Genomic DNA, 20,657 nt, shown 5'->3' on the forward strand with positions numbered 1-20,657 from the left:
CTGGTAGGTTGGATAGCATTTATTCATGGTTCCCTTGTAAAGGTGGTGGAATTATTAGGGAATGAAGTCAAGGTCAGAATACGGTATCTGTAGACACACCTCTGCCACACCTTCATTTCTTAGATCTCCACTTCGAACGAATGGCGGGGTGAACAGCATGCTATTCTTCATGCTTAAATTAAATTCAAGGTCAGAATACACATTTTACTACCAGAGTTTCTAGCACTTATGGGGCGGGGCATTCCTACATGTTCTGCTTCACGTAGCAGAGCTGTTGTCAAGGGAAGTGAGTTTGTGTTTATACAGGACCTCCCGCCCCACCTACCGTCAACCAATCATATCAATGTGGAGCTGCTATAAGGAGCTTTCCGCATTGATACATTTGGGAGGAGCACCGCGATGAAGTACAAAGTTCAATTTGGCCTCGGCATAACTCTGGAGGCTCCACAATTGCGTCACACACTCCTTACGGCGCCTCCGACTACGTTTTCAGATCAATATATATTTTTTATTATTAACAACAAATCAATACATAAAGCACATGAGGGAACACGAGCATACATATATGACAAACAATGGACAATCGAGCTAGGGGGTACAATATCACACTACAATTACAGAAGGACCTTAATTATAATATCCTGTTGTGACTAGGGGGCAGTATTTTCATTTTTTTGAAAAATAACGTTCCCATATGAAATGGGATATTTTGTCAGGACAAGATGCTAGAATGTGCATATAATTGAGTTTAGGATAGAAAACACTAAAGTTTCCAAAACTGTAAAAAATATTGTCTGTGAGTATATCAGAACTGATATTGCAGACGAAAGCCTGAGAAAAATCCAATCCGGAAGTGACTCACCTTTTGAAAGCTCTGCGTTCCAATGCGTCCCTATTGAGCAGTGAATGGGCTATCAACCAGATTACCTTTTCTACGTATTCCCCAAGGTGTCTACAGCATCGTGACTTAGTTTTACGCATTTATGTTGAAGAATACCCGTAAGCGGCTACATTGCGCAAGTGGTCAGCTGCACACTTCTGCCTGCAGATGATATTCCGCTGAAACTAGGCTATATGAGCGGCACGCATGTTCATTTATTTCACTGCTTTGCGATTGTGTAGGCTACTTTGTGCATGATTTCTCTATTGTACTGGTGGTTATATGGTTTATACCTGTGTATACCCTCCACTACACTACTGATCCTTAGTGTTTTACAAAAAGTGCACTCTCCTACATGAATGTGCTGTTATTACGGTTGCTAGTCTTTCAGAATCACAAACTGGTCACACACTGAAGGCCTGCCAAAAGGTTCACCACTGTGTAAACATGTCTATAATATATGATGTTAAGATATTAAAGTTTCAAGAAAGGTGTGTATATATTTGGCCTGGCGATGCAGTTTTATGTGCCGACTGAATGGAAGCTGATAATGAGCTTTTTACTCCCCTTACAAAAAAAGATAGCAGTTTTGAAACTGCAGTCGACTGGTATTTCAGACACAGTAATTGCAGAATTACTGCAGTTATACTGCACTGTAACTGCAGTCACACTGCAAAATTACTGCAGTAAATTTCTTACATTTTGGATGCAGTATACTGGAGTTATACTGCACTCTGACTGCAAACATTTTTCTGGTCTGGAGAAGAAATGACTGGTCCTCACTGTCTGAGACAAGACCAAGACACTCAATATGTGATCTCCAGACCGGACTCAAGACTGAGACAGGTCTTGAGTAAGACAGCACTGGGCATTAATATGGAGTTGGTCCTCCCTTGCTGCTATAACAGCCTCCACTCTTCTGGGAAGGATTTCCACTAGACGTTGGGATATTGCTGCAGGGACTTGCTTCCATTCAGCCAAAAGAGCATTAGTGTGGTCAGGCACTGATGTTGGGCAATTAGGCCTGGCTCGCAGTCACGTTACAATTCATCCCAAACGTGTTCAATGGAGTTGAGGTCAGGGCTCTGTTCAGGCCAGTCAAGTTCTTCCACACCGATCTCAACAAGCCATTGCTGTATGGACCTCACTTTGTGCACAGGGGCATTGTCATGCAGAAAAAGGAAATGGCCTTCCCCAAACTGTTGCCACAAAGTTGGAAGTATAGAATTGTCTAAAATGTCATTGTATGCTGTAGCATTAAGACTTCCCTTAACTGTAACAAAGGGGCTTAGCCTAGCATAAAAAAAGCCCCAGACCATTATTTCTCCTCCACCAAACTTTACAGTTGTCACTATGCATTGGGGCAGGTAGCATTCTCCTGGCATCCGCCAAACCCAGATTTGTCCATCCGACTGCCAGTTGGTGAAGCGTGATTCATCACTCTAGATAATGCATTTCCACTGCTCCAGGGACCAATGGAGGCGAGCTTAACACCACTCCAGCTGATGCTTGGCATTGAGCATGGTGATCTTAGGCTTGTGTGCGGCCATGGAAACCCATTTCATGAAGCTCCCGACAAACAGTTATTGTGCTGACATTGCTTCTAAATGCAGTTTGGAACTCGGTAGTGAGTGTTGCTACCAAGGACAGACTATTTTTGCGTGCTACGCTCTTCAGCGCTCGGTGGTCCCGTTCTGCCAACTCGTTTGGCCTTGATTGTTTGGCGGCTGTCAGCAATGTTTGGACACCTGTCAGCAATGGGTGTGGCTGAAAGCGCAAATCTACTAATTTCAAGGGGTGTCCAGATACTTTTGTATATATAGTGTAGTTTCTACAGTTTATAGAGTGCAAATGTTACATTTTGCAGTACTGGCGTTTCAGTTCTGTATTCTTAAAAAAAAAAAAAAGGCCAACAGGCACCTCACTGTCTCTCTCAGACAGTCTTGAAGCTGACGAGGTAGTCGGGGTAGGCCCCTGCATCACAGAACACCACATAGATAAAGGGATTCTGCAGGTCATTGACAGCACAGTCATGCAGGCCCTGATGGAGATCAGTAGGGTTCAGAGGGTTTGGCTCCTTCATGCCCCCCACCCCTAGGCAGGGATTACCCACTAGCACGGTACATGTACTTTAGCCCACTGGCGTCTGGGTTGGAGTAGGCATCCTGGCACGAGTACCACGTCTCTTTGGCAAAGTAGGTCCCATCCCCGTAAACAGTAGCTGAAACCAAAGAAAATCCAAAAGATTTGAGAAACCGAATGATTCAAGAAAGTTTCAAGAAGTTAAAAATTAAATTAAATGGAGGGGTTCACTACAGGAATCTATAATGACGAGACAGTTTAAGTGATCATTTGTTTGAATATTTGTTAGATTAAGCTCTACAGAGCATTACTGTTATGATAATGGAGAGGACAGTGTATGAGTTGATAAAGAATGTTCTTTACCGTTTCTCCCACAGAAGCTCCTATTGAAACCACATGCATTGATTTTCTGACAGATGTCTTTGGTGGTGCCATGGTAAAGGTTGAGCTCATTCTTGTTTTTAGGATACTTCTTATCCAATGCCTGTTTCTTCACTGCGTACCTCTGCCACTGGTCCTTGCTCTGAATCCTCTGGATCTGTAGATAAAGCATTATAGATATTGTCAGTGATACAAGCACTACATTCCTCTCCTGGTTGTATATAATCTACACTGAACACAAATATAAAAGCAATATGTATAGTGTTGGTCACGTTTCATGAGGTGAAATATAAGATCCCAGAAATGTTCCATACACACAAAAAGCTTATTCCTCTAAAATGTTGTGCACAAATTTTATTACACCTGTTAGTGAGCATTTCTCCCTTGCCAAGATTATCCATGAATCTGACATGTGTGGCATATCAAGAAGCTGATTAAACAACATGATCATTACAAAGGTGCACCTTGTGCTTGGAACAATAAAAGGCCACTCTAAAATGTGCAGTTTTGTCACACAACACAATGTCACCGATGTCTCAAGTTTTGAGGAAGCGTACAATTGGCATGCTGACTGCAGGAACATCCACCAGAGCCGTTGCCTAATAATTGAATGTTAATTTCTCTATCATAAGCCGCCTCCAACACCATTTTAGAGAATTTGGCAGTAAGTACAACCGGCCTCACAACCGCAGACCATGTGTAACTACGCCAGCCCAGCCAGGACCTCCACATCTGGCTTTTTCACCTGCGGGATCGTCTGAGAACAGCCACCCGGACAGCTGATGAAACTGTGGGTTTTGCAAACGGTCAAAAATCCTCTCAGGGAAGCTCATCTGCGTGCTTGTAGTCCTCAACAGGGTCTTGACCAGACTGCATTTCGGCGTCGTAACCGGCTTCATTGTGCAAATGCTCACCTTCGATGGCCACTGGCACGCTGGAGAAGTGTGCTCTTCACTGATTAATCCAGATTTCAACTATACCGGGCAGATAGCGTGTATGGCGTGGTGTGGGTGAGCGGTTTGCTGATGTCAACATTGTGAACAGAGTGCCCAATGGTGGGGTTATGGTATGGGGAGGCATAAGCTATGGAAAACAAACACTATTACATTTTATCCATGGCAATTTGAATGCAGAGATTCCATGACGAGATCCTGAGGCCCATTGTCGTGCCATTCATCCGCTGCCATCACCTCATGTTTCAGCATGATAATGCACGGTCCCATGTCGCAAGGATCTGTACACAATTCCAGGAAGCTAAAAATGTCCTAGTTCTTAAATGGCCTGCATACCCCCCAGACATGTCACCCATTGAGCATGTTTTGGATGCTCCGGATTGACATGTACGACAGCGTGTTCCAGTTCCTGCCAATATCCAGCTTCTTCGCACAGCCATTGAAGAGGATTAGGACAACATTCCACAGGCCACAATCAACAGCCTGTTCAACTGTATGTGAAGATGTGTCGCACTGCTTTAGGCAAATGGTGGTCACACCAGATCCTGACTGCTTCGTTTGATCCACCCCCCTACCTTTTTCAAAAGGTATCTGTGACCAACAAGGTATCTGTATTCCATAGATTATGGCCTCATTTATTTATTTCAATTGACTGATTACCTTATATGACCTGTAACTCAGCAAACTCTTTGAAATTGTTGCATGTTGCGTTTATACTTTTGTTCAGTGTATATCATATCAGTAATAGTTAATTTACCTGGACAATCTGAACGGTTGATTGTGTTTTAGTATTTGGTTTCTTGGAGGTTGCAACAAATTCCCTCTCTATGCTCTGGTACTCCCCTGAGTTAGGAGCCAGTGTGACTATCTCCAGATCCTTGCCGTCCATTCTGGTCCAGCTCCGTGGGAACTGAATGACAGCTGAAAAACAGAAGCACAGAGGAAACCATTGAACAGATCATCGATGTAAAAACTCAGGATCAATTAGTTATTATCAAATACATTTGTATTATTTCAATTCATATTCTTTTGATGTTCTGTATTATACACCTTTGATAAACTATACATTTGTATGAACTATAAATGATGCTTGACTATAAAGCTTTACCCTAAACATATAACCAAGGTATTACCTGTGTCAGAATCTGCCACAAGCCTCCTTTTGACCCTGGTGATGGTCCCTTTGCTGTCAGTCTGCTGCATTCGGCTCAGATCAACAGTGAGTGTCTCCCCCTGGTGGTTATATTTAAAACTCTTGTCTTTCCTGTGGCAGGCCAGCTCCAGGTCATAGCTGAGACTCTGATCCAGCTCTCCCCAGACCTCTCCCTCCCCGGCCTCCCAGCGCACCGTCTCCCTCATCCTCTTCTCCTCTCCCTCCCGGTTATCCCTGTCCCTCGCCCCCAGCAGATAGTCCCTAATCTGGAGGACAGCGGAAAAAATGTTGTCTTTCTTCCCAGAGACAGTGACTTTGTTTGGGGATGCTACCAGGACACGGACCTGGTTATTCTGGCTCAGGGCCACGATGGCCTGTTTCTGCGGCTCCAGCAGCAGGGGCAAGTGGCTGGAGGGCAGGTCCTGGCTAACACACTCCTCTGAGAGTGGTATTCACGATACCTCTGACAGTTTCTTGAGTGATGTCGCCTCTCCTCACTTCAATTCTGACACCATGGATTTTAACTAGGGGAGGGAAAAGGTCAACATTTCACCCACACATATTGTGACAACGATACCAATGCACATTTTAAAATGGGACACCGTGAATTAATTTCAAATTCAAACAAAGTATCAAAGTCAGACCTTGATTTGGGGGGAAGACTGGACTGAGAAGGTGTAGATGGTGATGCAGCATTTGCCTAAATAAAACCCATAACCTCTAGTCATCACACTCATCAACAAAACATTTTCAAATGAGCCTTAGGTGAATTAAATCTACCTGCTCGATTTTGTGTGGGCCCAGGTTCCTTTCGTTAAAGTAATCTCTCAAGAGGTCAAAGATCTTTTGCTCAAAGGCCACTATGAAGATGATTTTGATGCTGGATGAAGGCATCTGTGATATGTGACTCTCCAGTCCTTTTAGTATGGCCTTGATGGAATCTTTGGGCTCAATGCCAACTTTCCCTGAAGCACAAGGCATCAGCATCCAAAGTGAGAAATAGATCAATTGAAACAAATAAATTGATTGATTAATCAGTACAAGTGACACTGGAATGGAACATCTAGTTTTATAATATATTTCAGTTGAATCACCTGTGCCAATAGTAGGAATGGACATTGTGACTGCCTTCCTGTGCTCACACAGATTAAGGACATTCTCTATGGAGGTAGTGATATTTGCAGCATTCTTGGGCCCAACTATCTGAGCTATGTTCTTACAGTTCAGTTTCCCACCACATGAGAACACAACATCATTGTCCTTCAGGACACCTGGGGAAATTGGGACAAAACAAACCAGTATTCTGTGATTAAGGTTCAACACTAATGGTCTGGTAGCAAGCTGAATACTATATTATTTCTGGAAATATTGATTTTATAACCTAATCTTATCATATCAAGTATTATCGCTTGACTTAGTCCTCTTGTAAATGGGACTTCCTGGATAAATTAAGGTTGAATAAAAAATGCCTTACCAAGTGATTGTACCATTCTTCTGCATTCATCCACTACTGATTTCCCAGCTGCCTTTAGGATGGCTCCAGACACACCTGTTGAGATAAGACATACAGTAAGTTAGAGACTTACCGTACACCGTCAAATGAAACCAAACTGAAAACAAACTGTGTGAACATGTCATTAAAAACAATTAAGATTCAGATGATGGTTGTTGGAATTCACTATGACATCCACTGTCTCTTTGGTGATGTCTCCCTTCTTCAGGAACACTGACACTCCACTAATAATCACTGTTAATAGAAGAAAAATTAAGAAATTAAGATCTAATTCAAATGGAACAATTACCCCACCGAAGACATTCTTCAAAAAGTACGCAGCAACAATCAATACATTACAGAATTAAAACACACAACATTATCCAGCCTAAAAAAGCATTTCCACTCCTCCGTAAGAGTCTCCCATCAATATTTTAAATTCATTCAGTGGCACTAACATATCTAGATGAAGCATGGATTGTAGACTATTCCATGCATCTGGTGTACAAGAAGAGAAGGCAGTCTTGCCTAATACTGTGAATGTCCTGGGGACTTTACCTTACAGAACGGGTATGGTAACTGCTGGTGGTGAAAGAAACCAGACTGCAGAGGTAAAGAGGGAGTTTACCCAAAAGGGCTTTGTAGATGAACACATACAAATGTAGCTTCCTGCGCATATAAAGTTAGGTCCAACCTACCATTCGGTACAAGGTGCAATGGTGGGTGAGTGACTTGGCATTTGTAATAAAGTGCAATGGATGCATGAGAAACAGAATCCAGTCTCTGTAAGACGGAGGAGGTTGCATGCATATACAACAAGTCACCATAATCAATTACAAAGAGAAAAATGGCCTGAACAAGCTTCTTTCTAGCCATAAGCGGGAAGCAAGCCTTATTACGAAAATAAAGACCTAATTTCAATTGAAGCTTCCTCACAAGATTATCGAAATTAACTTTAAAAGGACAACTTGTCGTCCAACCATATACCTAGGTATTTGTAGGATGACACTCTTTCAATGGATAAGCCACCAGATGTGACAATGCTAATGCTCTCTGGCAGAGTTCGAGCTCTGGTAAAGGTCATGAATTTTGTTTCTTGTACATTCAAGACCAGTTTGAGACCACAAAGGGAGGACCGCAGAGACTGAAAAGCAGTCTGGAGCTCTTGAACAACCTGAACCAGGGAAGGAGAACATGAGTATATGACTGTATCATCTACATTTAGATGTAACTTTGCTGGTTGCATCCCATTTCCCGAATCATTAATAGAAATTGAGGACACAGGAGCTAAAATGAAACCCTGGGGCACACCTTTATTCATCTCAAGAAAGCTAGACTTGTGATTGTCAGTATGTACACATTGTGTTCTGTCAGAAAAATAGTTCCTAAACCAATTTACTGCCCCTTCACTGAGACCAATGTTACTGAGTCACCCTAGCAACAATTTATGGTCAACTAAATGAAATGCCTTTGATAAATCAACAAACAGAGCAGCGCAATGTTGCTTTTTATTAAGTGCATTAATGATGTAATTTGCCACTGCCATAGCTGCAGTTGTGGTGCTGTGCCCAGATCTAAAGCCAGACTGAACTCTGCTCAGTATGTTATTTTTAATTAAGACGTTTTTTTAACTGAGTTCACTAGGGATTCATAAACTTCAGTAATAACACCAGCTGCTATTATTAAGAGGTAGGGATCCAGGTTGTCTGGACCTGCAGACATTTTAGTGTCTATTGCCTTCAATGCTTTATAGACCTCAGCATAAGAAACAGGCTCAAGCCTGCTCAAGCCTGAGGGTGGTTTTAACCTTCTAGACGATGAATTGTATCAACTCGCTACCCAATGTTTTTACTTGCGAAATATACGCTGAGAATACCAGACATTAGGAACACCAAACCTTGTTCCATACCAAACTGTATGGAACATTACTTGGATAGCTTTTCAGAATTCAACCGATAAACTGGAAAATTAAAGGCACAGAAACTGTAATTATTTGGTAACAGGAAACACATTTAGTTTTGTACTGACCAATGAAGATATTTTCAAACTTAAAAGTTAGATATCACAACATTTGATTTAAAATCTTTTGGACATTGAGTCAGAAAATGATGCTCATATGATAGGTAAGATATACAAAACCTTGCAGAGAACATATCCAACTGACAATCTCAGAAAAAATAAATAAACTATTGGAACCAAGACTTAAAAAGAATTGATGTTGGCACAATATGGAGGGAATGTTGGAGCATAACTAATGAAATTAAAGGTAACTAAAATGTATGCTTAATTCAGTATAAACTAATGTATATAATTTATTATACAAAATACAAAATTCACAAATTCTACAGCATAACGGTCATGATGTCTTAAGTGTAAAACTAAGAATTACCCAATTATCCATGCTTTCTGGGAATGCTATAAAGTCCAAAAGTTATGGGCAGAGCTATAAAGTTGGCTGTCAGAACAATTACAAGGAAAACATACTTTTAATCCATCCGTCTGCCAATTTCATAAGGTGGTGTAGTGAGATAATCATCCAGCCCAATGCTTCTCTTCTCATCACTCATCTTGAAAAACCTTATACTAAAAACTTCAAACACTTCAAACACAAATCAGTTTGTGAGGACAGGGCACGCTATAGGTTTCCTGCAGTATTCAACCATATGGTATGATTATACAAAAAGTATGGTTGAAGGAACTAACCTTTGATGTCTGCGCCTGGCTTAGCCACTAGGGGTGGTGGTGGATGTGTGTTATGTGGGGCAGTGGCTGCAGAGGGAGCAGTTAGAGTTGTGCCTGTTGCTGTTTTGTTGGTTATTTGTTGTCGACGATAACCCTGTTGAATGAAGTAGGACAAGAAGAGGTTGGACTTTCAACGGGAATACTTGACCCCATTTACATTAACACTGCACATTTCCTCCTTAAATCAAACCTAAGCATGTACCAAGGTTTGACATGGTATGTTAATCACAGATATAGCCAGGTGACATTATAAAAGGAACACTAAACATCGAATGGAATGTTGAGAAACAGACTTACCTCTCCTTCAATGGCTGACTGGATCTCCCCCACTATCTTGGCATCGGAGTCTATCACAAATATGTTCCTCAGGTGTTGGGGTTTCTGTTTAATGAAACCGAGGACTCCCTTGATAACTGCTGCACAGCTCTCTGTGACGGGAAAACCAAAGGTATCGCACCCCATCGCTGGCATCCATATGGAGACGCACTTCTTGATGTCTGCTTTCAGTAAACTGTCCTGGACCGTTGACTGTAGATTGATATTTCTAAGAGTTGAGGTGTCCTTCCCCCATACTGGAAGCACTGCATAGATGAGGTGCTGAGCTCCAAGGGTGCCTGGGTTGGACAAGACCACATCTCCTGGCTGTAGAGTCTGCCTCTCCTTCAGGAACTTGTCAAACACCTTCCTGATATCAGGCCCACCAATCTGAAGGAACTGCTTAGCGATCGGAGTATCAAAGGACAGACTGCTGCTCAGAGGGCAGATCAAAGCATCTGCAGCATGTTGGGAGATGTTACCCTGACCAACAATTAAAGTGACGCAACCTTCAATGTTGTATCTGTATTTCTGACAGTGGGTAATCACTGGTGATAGGTAGAGTTTGCACCCTAAATCCTTGAACTTGGCCTGCAGATCCGCTTGGTTTTTCTCTAGGACTTTGGACTCCCCGGCCTTGGAGTATGTGTACCTCTCCGTTGTAATTGTACTGACCTGCTGTTTCACTGCATCTACGGCCTCTTTGATTGTATTACTCGCTGCTGTGATCTTCAGACAAGGAGATCCTAGTGTTTTGCATGGCAGTATAGTCACGCCCAGAGCCTTGATTTTAGGGACCTCTGAGAGGTTCATGCAAGAGGCCACAAACTCTACTTCCTGGACTGGTTTGAGAGAGACATCCACCGTTTCTGGCTTCTTGTTGTCCAGGTATCCCCTCAACTTCCCTGCCACATCTGCCACCACACTGGAGAATCCACAGACTCCAATCTTCTCCTGTGTTACGGAGATGCTGGTTGTTCTTGGTGAATTTGAGGTCTCCATTAAGTATGGCAAAGAACTGTGCCCATTGTTCGCCATTGGTCACATGGGCTTGGTCTGGTGTGAGTTTGATGACTTCCTCTTTGATGACCTCATGTAATGTGTCTTCAGCTCTCTGGATGTCAGCTCTTTCTGCAAGGATCTGGATGGAACCATCACTAAGGAGGAATACAGACGATATGTGGTTCTGGGAAAAATGCTTCCTCTCAAACTTTTTCAGGTCCAGAGATTTCAAGAACTCCATCAAAGGCACTGATACATTATTAAGCAGTCTGGTTTCAACATTCCCCATTGCCTCATGGACAACACCTTCTGCGGTACTCACCTTGTTCTCCAAACCCTTTAGACATATGATGAAGCTTTCTTCATCTTTGGAAAACTCCACGTCCACTAGTTTGCCAGAGACAAGATCCCAGATGATCTCAAACTTCTCTCTGGAGTCCAGTGAGATTTTTCTTACTATTGTGTTCCTCTCCATCTGAAGCTCATCACTGACCTTCTTCACCATGTGCTCAATCTTCTCCACAAGGGTCTTCACCTCATTCTGCACTCCTACCACCACAATCTCACCATTGCTCTTCTTGTAAGAGATGCTGGCATCAGAGGATTTGAGACCAAGACAACTATTCTCAACCCTTTCCCAGACCTCCACCGCTGTGGGCAGCTGAACCTCTTTGTATTTCTTTAGCAAGGCCAGAGCCTCTCTCTGGGCAATTCTTCCCCATTTAGGGCCCAGTCTGAGCATGCCCAAGGACTCCTTCTCCATGGTCATATCCAGCTCCATCTGTGGGGGTTCTGTGATCATATTGAAGGAGACGCTAGCATTGACCTTACGTAGTCCAGTTGTTAAATCCTGGCTGTGGGCTTCATCACATTTAATGAAGTCGAAAAGTGCTGAACTGAGACAAAGGGCTATGTTAGAAGGGATGTCTGATTGGAGGGCTGTTTGCCCTGTTAACACCTTCTGCAGACTGGAGTAGAATAGCTGAGCTATGAGGTCCACCCCACCGAAATGATGCTTGTGTTCCACAACCTGATAGGCAACTGAAATAAGGTGAACAGAGGGCAGAATTATTTACTGAACAGGTGAGTTTAAAACGTCATCCTATTTCTAGAGGATAATGTAATTGAAAAGGGGCCTACCATGACAGTCTTCAAAGGTGATGACCATGCTCTTGCCCTTGGTAACCCAGATCTGGGACTTGATATCTCCTCCTTTGCTCCTTTTGCTGGAGAAGTAGAGATTGAGGGCCTCCTCCACTCCTCCTTTGATTTGGCTCATGTCCCCCTGGACAAGCACAGAGTCTGTCAGCTCTAAACGACACGCCCCGATCTCCATGCCCTGGTACTTATTTGATGAACATTTCCTAAGGAAGGACTTTATGTCTGCGTAACATAAAATGTTAATAGTTAGATTAGTATCGTATGCCGTTTTTTGGTCACTTAATGGCGTAATATTAGAGATATTGTGTATACATGTTTTTGATGTATCTGTGGACCCACCAATGTTTTGTTTGAAGCTGACCACTACTCTGTCTCCATCGTCCAGGGTCTCCCAGGCATGCTCAGCCCCTTGGCTGCAGCTGCCGATGAACAGAGAGATGATGTCGCACTTGCAGCTCTCATTAAACCCAGTCAGGATGAAGCGCCTGTTGTCCAGTTTCCCTTCCACAGCAGTCTCATTGTACACCTCCACAGAAATGCCATACTGATGCTCCTTCTTGGCAAGGACTTTCTCTGCATCTGACAGGAGGTAAAGAATTCATTGGTGGGCATGATTGTCCAAACAGACTCAAGAAATAAACTCATATGATGTTCACCTGTGGATATAAGTAGATGACATGTAATATCCTTATCCTCCACTGAATCTGAAAAATAAACAGAAACACACACAGAGAGAGAGAGAGAGAGAGAGAGAGAGAGCATTAACATGAATATGATTCCCATACTGATGTTATACATTGATGAATAAGTGTCTTTATGAATATCAGTCTTACCTGCTTGACTGTCTGACACTGGCTGCTACATCACAGATAAAGACAAGCACAGAAAAACACATGTCAAAATATTGTAATATGGCAAACTTGATGCAATATAACAAATAAACAAAGAATCACCTTCTCTTCGGTGTTGAGTGCAGATTTCCCACAAGAGTCAGATTGTCTCTTTTTGGTAAGAGAGGTGGTTTAACATTCTTCACTTTTGTTTCACCGCCATTCTCCTTCAGTTTCACTTGAAGCTCAACCACCCCAATGGGTTTTTAAAAATCTATGTTATGATCTCTTTTAGCCAACACTTTCTGCAGAGCTGGGGAAATGATAAAATACCATCATTAGGTACAGTATATGTAGTCTCTGCCTAATGAACCCCATTGTACAAAAGCAGATTCTGCTCTTTTTGCTCCTAAGACATTACATTACTGAACACAATCTTGGTGCCTCAGATGTTTGTCAAAATACTTTACATTAACTGTTTATCACAATACTTCAGATATAGGCCTGAGCACAATAGATAAACTGTATAATTAGGCTAATTTATTCACAATCAGATGTGTCTAAATTGACAGTATGTAAATATTTTGATTTCAAAATATTTTTATAATTACATGCATCTTCGTGGTAAACGAGCAGAGCCTTCTTCTTGTCCCCAGGATAGTCTTGAATTTGTAATACCTCTCCTCCAGACCTCCTTTTGTTTTTGAAGTACAAGTCCAACTTGGATCTAATTTTGTCTAGGTCGTCTGGCAGACCCTCCAAAATCAGTGTTTTTTCCGTCTTTATTCAGAAAATTAGGTGGACCTATATTGATTGAAGCGTGATCATACTTGTATGACTCTTATTTCAGAAACTTTGATTGCTCACCTGTCCTGTTGAAGTGACAGTTCGTGTCTCAGGGGAACGAGGATTCTGAGATTCCACACTCTGAAATCGTGCCACAGTGTCTTTTTTTATTTCGGTTATTATGGAGAATTCGTGCTAATATGTTGTGTTGAGCCCAGATGGTTGCGCCCTGTATAGTGCATAAAATAACTTTAACTTTTGATTTTAACCTCGTGACTTCAAGGAACTTGAAGTATTAGTGAACAAGAAAGTTAATCGGTTCTCCACCGAGGTAAAGCCAGTTTTAAATGGGATATTCGACGGATATTCGCGCTTTCAAACCACTTGAGCCACAGAATCCAAATAAGTGTCATGATTTTGGACAAATTGCGCACAACATTGCACAGGTCTTATTTTCATGATTTGGACATTCATTCGCTTTCCAAAGCTAATAAACATGTGAGCAAGCAGCATTTTGTATTCCTAGATTAATTAGTTAGGGAGCGTAAACAAAGTTTAAACTTTTTCTACATTCGAATTTCAATAGCTCCTTGGTCATGTGACCTATTTGACTCAAACAAGTCCACTCAGTGGGCCTACACATTGCACACCCTTTAGTTTGTCCATTTTCATCTCACACGGTTTTACATAAATGTTTTAAAATTAAAAATGTCAATAGCTCCTTGGTCATACTGACTTTAAAGAATGTACACTCAGCGGCCCTACACATTGCAGACCCTTTAGTTGGTCTATTTTCATCTCATGCAATTTTTCAATGTTTCTAATTTCAATAGCTCCTTGTTCATGTGACCTACTGACCTCAAACAAGGTTCAGAATGTCCACCCCTCTGTCAATTTGACCGGCAGGCTGTAACAACAGAATGCTTTGATATGAACTTAAAATGAGGGAACTAAAAAGAAACAAACACTCACAGTATTGACTCTGCTAGCTTCAGATCTATGCCCAAATCCCTGAGAAGAATGTGACGTTTTTCCAGTAAGGAGAACGAGGGCAGTGATGACAGCGGTCAGTGCATCAAGGAAAAAGGTACAGGAATCAGGGCGGCCACATATGAACAGACAAAGGGACCATGTCTTCTCATTTTGGATTAGCCGTTGATATATAATAGGATAGATCACTTACTTTTGTGGCTTGATACAAAGGACAAATGAATGTATAGTAATGTACGGTACAAATCAGATTTGATCCTATTCCAGAGTTATCTATGTTCATTGTATGTGTAATACTGGGATTCCCCTTTTTTCCCTAGTGGCAGCACAGATCTTGAAGACGGCCAAGTGCACTGTGTCCTGTGACAAAGACAAGCCTTACACTTGACCCCTCTGTGAAGTTTGAGGTACAGTAGTTCACACAATTAATGTTATAATTAAGTACCTTGAAGACATTAAAGAGTGACTGCCTTTAAAAAGCAACAAATCCCTTTGAAAATGGACTATGTGGCATCGATTCAGAAACAGTTATTCTACTGTCAAAATTGACTACAAAGTGTAAATAGGTTAATTTTGGTCATAAAGTCAGTCTCTTCTAAAACGGAGTTTGGAACATCTGTGCATCACAACGGGTAAATGAAGGTTGGGTTTTGATTTGATGATGTCCATTTGCACACTAACATGGGGTAAACAGCTGCAGTGATTGCTCTTTATCCAATAGCATAGATAGTGAGACACACCTGAGCAGCACCTCCAACTTTGTTTTCATAAGACAAAACATTGCACATTTTCTTACTTGAGAAATAATGCACCAAACACCTTAGTTAGATGTAAAACTAAACCATCCTTGGCAAAAACATCATCATGGTTATTTTATTCTGTGCCTACAGTGTCTCATGGGGGACAAATGTCAAAAACCAAACGGGGATGAAACACACCTCCAAGACTGAAATCTTGTTTTTCTAATGAGCAACAGAAAAACACACGTGCCAATCGGTGTGTTTAGTGGCCCTTAAAAGACAATCTCCTACACCTGATAATGATTTCATTTACCAAGGAGTCTGTGTGTGTGCTAGGCTAGGGAATAACCGTCTTTACTACAAAGTGTAAAGGCATGTTCCAATCTATTTTGAGTTAGGAGTTGGGGTACGTTCAAGAAAATGATGCCATTCGCCTGGCATTTGTCCACCATTACTTATTTTATGGCTGATTTAGTGCTGTGCTGTACTGTTGACAAGGTGACACATTGTGAACAAGGTTTGTGGCTGTCGCTGTGCAGGTGCACCTTGATGTCTCCACAAAGACAGCCAACTTCTCCAATGCCCAGCCCCCAATGCCTGAGGAGCAAATGAGAGATTGTCTGGAGATTAGCTTCTCCAAGCCCAGTTGAGGGGGAGGAGAGGTGGAGAGGTTGGACTATGACATGTACTCTGGGAAATGAAAAATCACCTTCCTCAACACTGGAGGTACAGTAGATCTATTATATTAATCATTAGTGTGTGTGTGTGTGTGCATGTTCACTCACACTGCACACTGTCCTAACCCATCTGGACAAGAGGAATATCCTATGTAAGAATGCTGTTCATCGACTAAAGCTCAGCATTTAACACCATAGTACCCTCCAAACTTGTCATTAAGCTCGAGACCCTGGGTCTCGACCCCGCCCTGTGCAACTGGGTCCTGGACTTCCTGTAGAAGTTGTTGTTTACCTGTAGAAAACAACATCTCCACCCCACTGATCCTCAACACTGGGGCCCCACAAGGGTGTGTTCTCAGCCCTCTCCTGTACTCCCTGTTCACCCATGACTGCATGGCCATGCACGCCTCCAACTCAATCATCAAATTTGCAGACGACACTACAATGGTAGGCTTGATTACCAACAACGACAAGACTGCCTACAGGGAGGAGGTGAGGGCCCTCGGAGTGTGGTGTCAGTAAAATAGCCTCACACTCAATGTCAACAAAACAAAGGAGATCGTAGATTTCAGGAAACAGCCGAGGGAGCAGCCCCTGATCCACCGACGGGACAGTAGTGGAGAAGGTGGAAAGTTTTAAGTTCCTCGGCGTGCACATCACGGACAAACTGAAATGGTCCACCCACACAGACAGTGTTTACTACATCACTACACCCTGGTTACACCTCCACACCTGGTGACATTCATTTACTACATTACTACATCCTGGTTACACCACCTTCACACCTGGTGACATTCATTTACTACAGCACTACACCCTGGTTAATGTCACCAGGTGTGGAGGTGTAACTAGGGTGTAGTGATGTAGCAAATTAATGTCACCAGGTGTGGAAGGGGACCTACTGACAGTGCGAAATAATAATAATGTGATGTCTGTGGTTGACACCAACTAGAAGTACTGAGGGACTAAAATTGGGATGCAGAGCTGACGTCCTGTCTTCATGAGGCCTCTTTCTAACTACCAAAACGTCAGTGAAGTTCTACAAGAAATGCATTTTTGGAGCAAACATATTATACAAGAAGAATAGTTGGAAAATATCCCTACAATTCGTCCATAACAATTGGCTTATTTCTCTTTACTTTTGTATGTCTCACCAGCTACACTAAAACCTGGTGTTTCCAGTGTACTGTACCAGTGGTCTCTACTGGCATGTCAACAGCACTGGTGTGGTTAAATTTCACAGCAGCGTACTGGACATCCTCCTCCTGTTTCTGGGGTTGAGACGGTTGGGCAGTGGAGTATTCAGGCACTTCCTGGTTTCTGTGTTGAATGCTGGCGTATTGAACGTTATCCTGGTTGTCTGTGTCCACTGTCGGTGCTGCAGTATGGGTCATGCCTGAGATGTTGTCATACACGGGACTAGAGTCTTGCTGATGAGGAGAGAGGACAGACAACATGAGGGTTGAAAAATAAAGTAATACCACAGTCATTGAGTCCATCTCTTCAAAGACCACTTTAGTTCTCAGTCAACTGATTCCAACACTCACCTGTCCATTGTCTACTGTGTCTCTTCTGTCTCTTGTGTCGGAGGTGGATTTGGAGGCCTTCCTGTTTTGTAAATTAAAGAATGAATGAATATATGAATGGATGAATCAATTCAAATCAATCAAGATCAATTATAAAAAACACAATGTAAAAAAAAGAGGTAAATTATTCACTCACCTGAACCACATAAGGACAGAGAGACAGAGGATGAGAACCAGAACAACCACTATGATTCCTATAGATGCATTCTTCACAGAAGCTTGTTTCTCTAAAGCATAAAGAATGATATGAACGTTATCTGATAGTGTAACTTCAAATTTAAAATAAAAACACAATCTTACCGGCTACAATGATCAATTGAGGTGTAGATATCTGGGCTCCAATTGTATTCTCAGCCTCACAGTAGCATTCTCCACTGTCCTCAGAGCTGATGTTAGTGATGCTGTAACTCTGTCCTGATGCTTTTGGTGAGGTTACGTTCTTCTTGTAGGTTACGTTCTTCACTGCTGCAGGTCAGAGTCACTGAACTGCCCTCCACTATTTTACCAGAAGGACTGACTGATACTGACACTCTCTTTGGGCCATCTAGTGTTGGGAATGACATACAAATGAACACACAGTGTAACCAAAGTATAATACTAGAATTAAATTGGTTAGATTATATATATTTATTGTACTCACATCTGACAGTGAGAGTCTCTTCAGCAGAGGGGAGATTCTCATGGCCGTTTACAGCACAGGAGTATCTGCCTGTATCCTCACTGCTGACTGGGTCTAGGTACAGGTAGTTACTTTTGGTCTTTGGGTTTGTGAGACGTTGTCTGTTCTTCTTCCAGATGTAGGTGGGGTTGGGGTTGTCAGTCAGAGTACAGGTGGTGCTACAGGTCAGTGTCACAGGCTGTCCCTCTGTCACTATAGTTTGAAATTTTGCCTCCAGGCCTGTGATTAAAAACAAACATTATAACCTTATCAACTTACCCAACAACCATTGTAAGCAAATGACACAAGACGTCCATATTATATACAGACTGTCATTCCTAATGTACTGTATAATATCAAATTAAAACAGATTTCCAAAGACTTGAATGTAACTGATAAAGTATTACAAAATAGTGTACCTGTGACGGACAGCCTGACTCCAGGACTGCCAGAATAGCTCTCACTTCTCACACTTTGAAAGACATGACCTTGTATGATCTGAGTCCTCAATGTAAACCAGTACTCAGCTGAGTCACTCTCTCTCAGGTCTGTGATTCTCAGGGTGCAGTCGTTCACGCTGTCCCCATAGTACTCCACACGATCATCATTCTGAGGTTTCACAACAGACCATCTATAGAACCATGATGTCCCTGTGACTGTATGACCTCTGGGATATGTATAAGAGCAGGACAGATCCACTGTTGACCTCTTCAAGGCACAGATACTCTGAGGGTTGTAAGTCACCCTCCAGCCATTCTGACCCAGTACCACTGCAACACAGTCACACATCACAGGGCAACTAAAGAACCATTAAAGAAACCCCTGGCCCACACCCAATTTTTTTCACCAGTTGAGGAGAGATAAGCGAATGGAAACCACAAGCATATACTATATGTGAGGTGTGAGGAGCAAATCTAAATATTAACAAGGAAATGAATCATTTACAACAAATGAACATTGAGAAGCAACTTATTGTGAATTGTTAGAATTGTTTAGAAATGTCTATAGATTGAATAGCAAAGGATAGGAAAAGGATGGTTACTGAAAGGTTAGGAATGAGACCATACCTGTTTCAGACCAGATAAAGACCATCAACACACTTCCTGCTGTTCTCAATGCCATTGTTGCATCTCCATGCAGTCTTACAAAGAGAACGGTAGACAACTAAAACACACTTTATAACTGGTGAATAACTGCACTTGATACTTAGCACACAACGGTATTATACATATATTGCTCTAAATACATTTCCCCCTCTAATTCTGACCATAGCGTTAAGGCCAACGATCCTATCATTATCACAATATATGGTTTATTACTAAAAACATCAAATTAAACACAATGTTATTAGATATTGTCACACGTACTTACAGAGTGAAGTGGAAAGGACTTGTACAGTAAATCAACTGACTAGCAGTGTGTGGAAACAGGAACTAACAGTGTGGTTGGCACATATTGAAAGTAGCTGATACAGAGCTGTCCTTCCACTTTAGACATTAACATAGATGATGCTGTTACGACGAGCGAAGGGGGGGAACCCAAGAGCGGACTCAGAAGAGGAAGTCGGGATGAATGTGTTTATTGAACGCAGAGAAATATGAAGTGCAGAACCGGGGTAGCTCAGATGAGTGCAAAAAAACAGGAGTGTAGAATGAGGATGGAGTTGCCTGAGCAGGACAGGGAAACAGGTCCTGAGGGGAATCCAAGGTAATGGTGGGGAGTGAAATCCAGAGCAAGGTGGTGAGATGTGGAACAGGAGACAGAAACAGAGCGGTACTGTAAGGAGAGGACAAAAAATGGTTTAAGGCAGGGAAACAAGCACAGCAGAGCAACAGGATCTTGAGAAAAGACAAAAGGCTAGATAAATAACTGATTGAGCAGAGATTACGTTCTGGCAGAGTGGAAGTGGCAGGAATGGGTATATGTAGAGATCTTAATTTATGGATGAGTTGCAGCTGGTAGGGATCTGCTCTGACTCCAGCACACCTGTCTCCAATCACACAATTAAACAGAGAGGGAGAGGGCGAGAGAGAACACAGGGAAAGAACTGTAGGTAAAGGAGATACCGGACAACCACCAGAGGGCGTAGCAGGAGCAGATGTGACAGATGCATTCTACCTAATAATGATAATTACAATAATCCTCATTATGATCATTATAATAATCAGAACACCACAACAGACTTATATGGCACTTTTCAAAGACCCAGAGACGCTAGAAGCAGAACAA

The 20,657-nt window shown here is 42.2% G+C and overlaps 3 protein-coding genes and 1 pseudogene across 5 annotated transcripts; all 4 read right to left on the reverse strand.

Moving 5' to 3' along the window:
• Positions 1–1,739: 1,739 nt before the first annotated feature.
• Positions 1,740–6,939, reverse strand: LOC118366664 (protein mono-ADP-ribosyltransferase PARP14-like; annotated as a pseudogene).
• Positions 6,097–11,155, reverse strand: LOC118366981 (uncharacterized). The gene is made up of 6 exons (XM_035749881.2): positions 9,981–11,155; positions 9,645–9,777; positions 6,924–7,196; positions 6,544–6,720; positions 6,230–6,414; positions 6,097–6,149 (listed from the first exon to the last, which is right to left on the reverse strand). The coding sequence occupies exons 1-3, from the start codon at positions 11,034–11,036 to the stop codon at positions 7,087–7,089; spliced, it is 1,299 nt and encodes a 432-aa protein (XP_035605774.1). The 5' UTR covers positions 11,037–11,155; the 3' UTR covers positions 6,097–6,149; positions 6,230–6,414; positions 6,544–6,720; positions 6,924–7,086.
• LOC127906047 (uncharacterized) lies at positions 11,040–12,753 on the reverse strand. The gene is made up of 4 exons (XM_052492645.1): positions 12,501–12,753; positions 12,141–12,383; positions 11,170–12,041; positions 11,040–11,129 (listed from the first exon to the last, which is right to left on the reverse strand). The coding sequence occupies exons 2-4, from the start codon at positions 12,334–12,336 to the stop codon at positions 11,040–11,042; spliced, it is 1,158 nt and encodes a 385-aa protein (XP_052348605.1). The 5' UTR covers positions 12,337–12,383; positions 12,501–12,753.
• Positions 12,754–15,591: 2,838 nt separating this feature from the next.
• On the reverse strand, positions 15,592–20,393 carry LOC118366982 (sialic acid-binding Ig-like lectin 11). Of its 3 annotated transcripts, XR_004822054.2 has the most exons (9): positions 20,317–20,393; positions 19,800–20,204; positions 19,496–19,569; positions 18,848–19,198; positions 18,411–18,668; positions 18,071–18,314; positions 17,907–17,997; positions 17,732–17,792; positions 15,592–17,614 (listed from the first exon to the last, which is right to left on the reverse strand). XR_004822054.2 is itself a non-coding variant. In XM_052493730.1 (8 exons), the coding sequence occupies exons 2-5, from the start codon at positions 19,548–19,550 to the stop codon at positions 18,163–18,165; spliced, it is 816 nt and encodes a 271-aa protein (XP_052349690.1). In that variant the 5' UTR covers positions 19,551–20,204; positions 20,317–20,385; the 3' UTR covers positions 15,592–17,614; positions 17,732–17,792; positions 17,907–17,997; positions 18,071–18,162. The 3 variants fall into 3 exon arrangements, 2 of the variants coding, with proteins under 2 accessions (XP_052349690.1, XP_052349691.1); XM_052493730.1 differs by having other exon boundaries at positions 19,496–20,204; positions 20,317–20,385; XM_052493731.1 differs by lacking the exon at positions 17,907–17,997 and having other exon boundaries at positions 19,496–20,204; positions 20,317–20,385.
• Positions 20,394–20,657: the final 264 nt, after the last annotated feature.

Source organism: Oncorhynchus keta, chromosome 34, assembly GCF_023373465.1.
Source record: "Oncorhynchus keta strain PuntledgeMale-10-30-2019 chromosome 34, Oket_V2, whole genome shotgun sequence".
Lineage (NCBI taxonomy): Eukaryota > Metazoa > Chordata > Actinopteri > Salmoniformes > Salmonidae > Oncorhynchus > Oncorhynchus keta.

Excerpts from the sequence above, each read along its gene's own strand:
- LOC127906047 (XM_052492645.1), bottom strand. The coding sequence starts at position 12,336 with ATGGAGATCGGGGCGTGTCGTTTAGAGCTGACAGACTCTGTGCTTGTC. Across the intron at positions 12,042-12,140 it reads CACCTTTGAAGACTGTCATG|TTGCCTATCAGGTTGTGGAA; the intron begins GTAGGCCCCTTT and ends ACCTTATTTCAG. Across the intron at positions 11,130-11,169 it reads CCCAGAACCACATATCGTCT|AAAGAGCTGACATCCAGAGA; the intron begins GTATTCCTCCTT and ends AGATCCTTGCAG.
- LOC118366982 (XM_052493731.1), bottom strand. The coding sequence starts at position 19,550 with ATGGCATTGAGAACAGCAGGAAGTGTGTTGATGGTCTTTATCTGGTCT. Across the intron at positions 18,669-18,847 it reads AGTCAGGCTGTCCGTCACAG|GCCTGGAGGCAAAATTTCAA; the intron begins GTACACTATTTT and ends TTTTAATCACAG. Across the intron at positions 18,315-18,410 it reads AGAGACTCTCACTGTCAGAT|ATGGCCCAAAGAGAGTGTCA; the intron begins GTGAGTACAATA and ends TCCCAACACTAG.
- LOC118366981 (XM_035749881.2), bottom strand. The coding sequence starts at position 11,036 with ATGGCGAACAATGGGCACAGTTCTTTGCCATACTTAATGGAGACCTCA. Across the intron at positions 9,778-9,980 it reads AGTCAGCCATTGAAGGAGAG|GGTTATCGTCGACAACAAAT; the intron begins GTAAGTCTGTTT and ends TTCATTCAACAG. Across the intron at positions 7,197-9,644 it reads GCCAGGCGCAGACATCAAAG|TGATTATTAGTGGAGTGTCA; the intron begins GTTAGTTCCTTC and ends TTCTATTAACAG.